At 39.8% G+C, this 6,835-nt stretch overlaps 1 protein-coding gene across 1 annotated transcript; it reads right to left on the bottom strand.

Annotated features, from left to right (window-relative positions):
* Positions 1-263: 263 nt before the first annotated feature.
* On the bottom strand, positions 264-5,005 carry psmg1 (proteasome (prosome, macropain) assembly chaperone 1). Its single transcript, XM_058411023.1, has 7 exons — positions 4,796-5,005; positions 2,679-2,782; positions 2,317-2,474; positions 2,150-2,212; positions 1,668-1,866; positions 558-688; positions 264-419 (listed from the first exon to the last, which is right to left on the bottom strand). Exons 1-7 carry the CDS (start codon positions 4,918-4,920, stop codon positions 342-344), a joined length of 858 nt encoding a protein of 285 aa, XP_058267006.1. The 5' UTR covers positions 4,921-5,005; the 3' UTR covers positions 264-341.
* Between the last annotated feature and the right edge of the window lie 1,830 nt (positions 5,006-6,835).

Here is a 6,835-nt window from a genome sequence, read left to right on the forward strand (position 1 = left end):
GGAGCCTCACTAATATTTTCAGCACATTTTGTCCACGTTGATATTTTCCAAATGTTTTTCATGACTACTAGAAAAAAAAAAAAAATTGAAGAATTGAATTTCTTCGTTTTCCGAGACACACAAGCGCCCTTTAGGATTCTACAGGTGCTCTGTAATGCAACTGGAACTCGCCTCTGAAGCAGAAACTGAAGTCTAATATTTTGCGCCACCTGCTGCCCAGTAAAAGAAAAATCATTCCGCACTCATAAAAAGTTACAACGTCCCATAGAGCACAATGTGTTTAATGACCTTAAAAATACATTACAAATAGAAAAACAATGTAGACCTCTGAGGAGCTTCCTCTATGTGTAAAGATTGCTGTGGGCATCATTAACTCTGGTTAATTTCTGCAGTATTTCCATATTTGGCCTCGTTTCCAGCTAAAGAAAAAAAAAAAAGTGAAAGATCGATGATCATAATCCTCCTGACTGTGTGCTTAGTAATTATACATTACTATTAACATTAATAAATAAATAACATGTTAATAATAATTAAATCAGGTAAATTGAGAACCCCACCTTCACCCGTGTGCTGAGACATGACAAGGCGGGTTTGTAGGTTTCCATGGTAACAGAGTCTGGATGGAGGACATCACTGAAGCACTGGAAGAGCACAGCTTGTATGTGCTGAACTTGACACTGATTGAGCACTACAGAGTAAAACACACACACACACACACACGTCAATGTCTCAACACTAAAATACAGTGAAGGAAATTGAGACTAACAGAGCAAATTATAATGTAATAATACAAAAATATAAATGTATAAATAAAATATTTACTTAATAAAATCTTTAATATATATATATATATATATATATATATATATTATATATATATATATATATATATATATATATATATATATATATATATATATATTATATATATACACACACACACACGTTATTCATAACAAATCAAATGCCACGACATGACTCATAAAATTCCTAGACGTGATGACGAACTTCTGGTTTTTACAACATGTCCAAAGGGTCAGGACAGAGCATAAAACTACTTAATTACATATTTATTATTGACAACACATGCTCTACATATTCACCCTTAGGTTTTATGTATTTTCTCAGCTGCTGAATCACGTTTTTGCCGATTTTACTCAACATATCAGATCGGCAACGCATTTCCATTGGTCCCTGACTTTCTGGATACCCCTCAGCATGCTGCCTTACTTTTATTGAGTCCCATGTAGGAAATACCAATGGCTCTAGGGTACATTTTGTTTTAGTAAAATGAAGGCATAGACAAGGAGTGACTAATGTGTAATGGGTCAAATTGATTTTATCACATGTTCCCATAATCCTGCAGTGGGCTCCAAAAGTTTTTTTTTGCGCACAAACTTATGGAGTCCAGGCCAGCTTGAGTGCACAAGTATTTACCTTTCGCTCAAGTTATTGTCAAGAACATAATCTGTGATGAAATTTGTTGCATTAATTTAGAAAAGAACGCAATAATAAAAGCCTATTTACCAATAATCTCAGGACCCCACTGTATATGTTACTGCAGAAAAATAATATATATTGCATATAATGTTTATTGAGTAGTACATTTGCCCCTCCTTGAGTATAATAAAACCCTGCCCTAGTGAGTGTTGCTGTGTGTGCTGTACCGGCAGCAGGCAGGCCTGTGATGATGTTGGGCTGCTCCAGCAGAGGGCAGGGCAGGTTGTGTGTAAAGGTGCTGGTCTTTAGAGCACGTAGGAATGGAGCACCATTGCCGTTCACGTAATGTGAAGTTTTGTACTCAGTGAGCGGAGAATCGGACAACACCGTCACAGTCAGTCCTCTGCTCTGCATGCTGCCCAGAACCTATGGACAGAACGGTGACGTGTTGGTAACAAACTGCAAGAACATTGCCAGTCAAAAGACTGGACGCATCTGTTGATAAAGCATTTTCTGTCAATGTAAAACAATTAATTATATTATTATTATTTTATACTTGGCCACACAAAATACATACAGTTCATTTTTCTCATATTTGAAAGTCATGCTTCTTGGGTACTTCTTGGGTCAAAAATCGTTATTTATACAGAAGACACTTTCCTGCTTAAATTATTGGAGCAGACATTCTAAAGGTGAGAGTCTTGTATACCTTTTCAGCCAAGTGGAACAGCTGGTCTTCTGCAATATAGCATGTACACTGGCAGATAAGAACCTGTGGCAAATAGAAGAAAAACCTCAAAACCATCAGTTTCTCTCAGTCAAACATCTGAGGTTCTGAATGTATAGTGTATAGTGTGTGTGTGTGTGTGTACTCACAGACGGACAGCTCTTCTGCTGGTAGAAGACACAGCCAGGTTCTCCGGGGAGGGGAGCCGTGTCTGGGCGAGTAGAACTACGACTCCTTTCATTCCACAGAGACACCCAGCCAACCTGCATCCAGCCCTCAGAACTAAGAATGTATGCCGAGACAAAACCTGCCCCCAGGCACGATAATCCATGGTTACATAGCACAAACCACACAACAACATACTGGGGAATGATTTTAAGGTCTGTTATTCATTGAACTGTGGTAAGATATCAGCAGCATAGATTTAAATTTAGCATCATCAACAACAAGCCGTGAAGTGTGGTTTATGCTTTGAGCAAAAAAAAAAAAAAAGGACTGAATGGGAATTTACCTGCAGCATTTGGTCCCACTGCTATGATCAGATCAGAACACTGCAGCTTTTCAGCACTCTCTACTGCTTTGGAAACCTCTGGACACCATCTGATATGAACCTCTCTGTATAGGACAAAAGAATGTTAAAGTGTGTCCAGCTAACATCACTACTCCTGCAGTACACGGCATTTCCCCTAGTGGACACAGCCGGCATGATCAGCATGCTCCGTTTTCATTTCTCACTCTCTGAGACATTAAAAGAATATATATAACATTATTCTACAAGGTATAAACTATATTGTCTTGAACAAAAAAAAATGTCTCTTTGTTCAAATTATAATTAAATCATATTTGCTTAATCGCTTGAATGTAATTGCTTCCTGAAAGTTTAGATCTACAGTATGTGCATATATTCACTAGAGAGCCTGTTGCAAATATCTCTAATAAATAGGAGGGTCTCTCTCAATATATCACTAATGTTAAACCTGCTACGTTCTGGGCCACCACCAAATGCAGTATTTCTGCCTTCATGCAGCTAATGTCTCCCTGGACATGAGGATAAACACCAACTGTGTGTGTGCTTCCAAGGCATTGGCCATCTTAGGAAATCAGTCTCAATCTTCTGATGATCCTTGTGCTGTGTGCGCACGTTGGGCTGATCCACACACAGAGCCCTTGTCTGGCAGATTTAAACCCTAATTCGGAGTAGAATCTGTAAACACCCTATGCCTGCTGAGGGGATCTATCTAGCCCTGAAATTCTCAGATAATGGGCATAAAAGTGTGAGATTTAGACAGATCACCAGGGTGGCACGAGGTCGAATGGTGCTCTTCCGCTTGCTTGAAGACTCGGTTTTCATGGCGTCACTCCACGAAGTCTGCGCTGCTTCTACCTGGGCATCACTGTGCACCTTCCCCAAGTTCCACAAGGTTAGTATCACATCCACAAGTGGCTTCACTGCAGCACTCATCTCCAAATGGGGTTTTATTTATAATTATGTGTAAGAAGGCTTCCAGAGTAAAAATTCCATTGTACAGTCTAAACTGTTGTGTTTTCACTGTGCATATGACAATAAACCTCTTGAATCTTGAGCACCTTGACCGTAGTCCTCAGATGGATTTGATCCTTATATCATTGTGCCAAAGGTTACTCAAGTTAAACAGAATGTTAGTCATCTGAACACCACATAACTACTAGGGATCCCTGCTATTGAAAACTTTTGGTTTCATTGAAGAGAAAGGTGTTTACACTAGATTTCTAAACGTCTGCCTTTACATGCACATGAATGTAATATGGAGCTGTCCTGCCCTTTACAGCTGTAACAGCTTCAAAACTTCTAGGAAGGCTTTCCACAAGGTTTAGGAGTGTGTTTATGGGAATTTTTGACCATTCCTCTAGAATTGCATTTGTGAGGTCAGGCACTGATGCTGGATGAGAAGGTCTGGTTCATAGTCTCCGCTCTAATTCATCCCAAAGGTGTTCTATCAAGTTGAGGTCAGGACTCTGAAGTTCCTCCACACCAAACTCACTCATCCATGTCTTTATGGACCTTGCTTTGTGCACTGGTGTGCAGTCATGTTGGAACAGGAAAGGGTCATCCCCATGAAATTGTCCAAAATGTCTTGGTATGCTGAAGCATTAAGAGTTCAAATGTTATGCCATATGCTCACCTCTAATTTGTTGAATGTCTCAACATTGCACGCGCACAAGAGAGCATCAAACCCAGTTACATACGTAGGCTACTGATCTCTTCTCTTAGCTAATAGCATGAGTGTGGCTAACCGAAACCGAAAGCAAGAGAAAGCTAGCTAAAAACCCAAGCGTGCCTCGTCATTCATGGCTGTAGCTACACTTTATTAACAAACAAAGATTAAGGTTAACATGTGTGAACTTCCTACATGTTGCAGTTTAATTCCACACGAACTAGCTCGCTATAAAAAAAGTTAACAATCCGACAGATTACAACGTCGTTATCGTAGCAATGACTGCGTCCCAAATACTAACAACAAACTGTCTCAGTGCACTACCTTGAATAGGAAATGAAGACTCCTGTGCACTTTATAGTGCACTACTTATCACATAGTGAGTGATTTGAAACGTCATGACTGTCCAGCTAAGACAGAACAACCCACACACCTCTTCTCTTCTATTTCCCGCCGTATTTGTAAATCCTCTTCGTTTTCTTCCTCTACATCATCGTAATCATCTTCTTCCACTGCTCTTGAGTACACAGATAAAACCTCACCGAAAAACGTGGCCATATTTAAACCAGTCTCGTGCAACTCCCGTGCTAGCTAACGCCGTCCTTCTTCTTCCTCTTTGTCTTTTGCAGCTGATTTTCAATTAAAAGGTGTACTAGCGCACCCTACTGGCCCGGAATAGGGACTAGGACGTCTAAATTGCTTAATTACCTTAAATAGAGGTGGACAGTACATGAGTACTGTACTTAAGTACACTTTTCGATTACTTGAGTATTATTTTTTTTCTGGAAACTTTAACTTCACTCCATTTGAAAGACAAATATTGTACTTTTTACTCCACTACATTTCTGTCAAGGTCTCTACTACTACTCTCCCTTACAAGCTCTCTGCTAGTGATCTGTATCATTGTCACAACTAATGGTTTGAAATTTTTTGTTTTGATGGCAATTAAGTCTTTCTGTTTTGCTCTTTGTTAAAGCAGTGTTGCTGTTGGACAGTCCTACAGCTATAGTCGTGTAGCTGGGTTTTAAAGTAGGTTGGATTTTTTTCTCTCTGACCAGTCTGCATTTACAGACCACTTGATTCAAATGTACAGGAATGAACACACATAGATGTGTACTTTTCTATAGGTTTTGTAACATTCTAAAAGCTCTTAATTCCACAGATGCTACAAACTGGTCAGTATATTCACTAGGTTACTGCAAAAGGTACAGAAAGTATTGCATACAACCATGCAACAATAATAAAACAATGCGTTGACATTTACTTTTTACTTTTGATACTTTTAAAACAAGTACTACTGTACTTTTACTTAAGTAAAAAAATCTGTCTTTACAACTTTTACTTGTAATGGAGTAATGTTTGACCAGTTTTATCTGTACTTTTACTCAAGTAAGGAAGTTGTCCCCGCCTGTAAATAAACAAACAAACAAATAAATAAGCAATGTTTCTGTAAAATTAAATAGTGTTGAGCTAATATTTTTTACCAGCAAGATTTTATATAGCATATGATGGTATAGCATATAACATAGTATTGTATAGTATTGTATAGTATAGTGTAGTAATCTAGCCATGGGGGTCACAGTCCAGTGACTTCTGTGCCGGTCCCAAGCACGGATATATAGAGAGGGTTGCGTCAGGAAGGGCATCTGGCATAAAACATTGCCAAATTTAATCATGTGAATCATCAGTACTCTGAATTTCATACTGGTTCGGTCGAGGCCCGGGTTAACAACGACCGCCATCTGCGCCATTGACCTACAGAGCGCCGGTGGAAATTGGGCTACTGTTGGTCGAAGAAGTAGAGGAGGGAGGAGAGTGCGTCGACAGAGAGAGAAGAGGAAAGGTAAGAATGCAGGACTGAGAATAGGGACTCTGAATGTTAGTACTATGACAGGGAAAGGTAGAGAGCTGGCTGATATGATGGAGAGAAGGATGGTGGATATACTGTGTGTACAGGAGACCAGGTGGAAGGGTAGCAAGGCTCGTAGTATTGTGTGGTGTGGATAGATACTATAGATAGATAGAGAAATGGGGTAGGTGTGGTCCTGAAGGAGGAGTTTGTGAGGAATGTTCTGGAGGTGAAGAGAGTGTCAGACAGGGTGATGAGTCTGAAGTTAGAGATTGAAGGGGTGATGTTGATTGTTGATAGTGGTTATGCCCCACAGGTAGCTTGTTAGTTAAAGGAGAAAGAGAGATTCTGGAGTGAATTAGATGAGGTGATGGAGAGTATTCCCACGGGTGAGAGAGTGGTGATAGGAGCAGATTTTAATGGACATGTTGGTGAGGGGAACACAGGTGATGAAGAGGTAATGGGCAAGTTTGGAGTTAAGGAAAGGAACCTTGAAGGGCAGATGGTAGTGGACTTTGCTAAGAGGATGGACATGGCTGTGGTTAACACTTATTTTCAGAAGCGGGAGGAGCATAGAGTGACTTACAAGAGTGGAGGTAGGAGCACACGGGTAGACTACATCCT

Source organism: Hemibagrus wyckioides, linkage group LG16 (assembly GCF_019097595.1).
Source record: "Hemibagrus wyckioides isolate EC202008001 linkage group LG16, SWU_Hwy_1.0, whole genome shotgun sequence".
Taxonomy (NCBI): domain Eukaryota; kingdom Metazoa; phylum Chordata; class Actinopteri; order Siluriformes; family Bagridae; genus Hemibagrus; species Hemibagrus wyckioides.

What these genes read in the sequence shown, in the direction of transcription:
- psmg1 (XM_058411023.1), bottom strand. Translation starts at nt 4,920, where the DNA reads ATGGCCACGTTTTTCGGTGAGGTTTTATCTGTGTACTCAAGAGCAGTG. An exon ending in AGCAGAAGAGCTGTCCGTCT is followed by an intron (nt 2,213 to 2,316) that starts GTGAGTACACAC and finishes TATTTGCCACAG; the next exon opens with GTTCTTATCTGCCAGTGTAC. An exon ending in GTCTCAGCACACGGGTGAAG is followed by an intron (nt 420 to 557) that starts GTGGGGTTCTCA and finishes TTTTTTCTTTAG; the next exon opens with CTGGAAACGAGGCCAAATAT.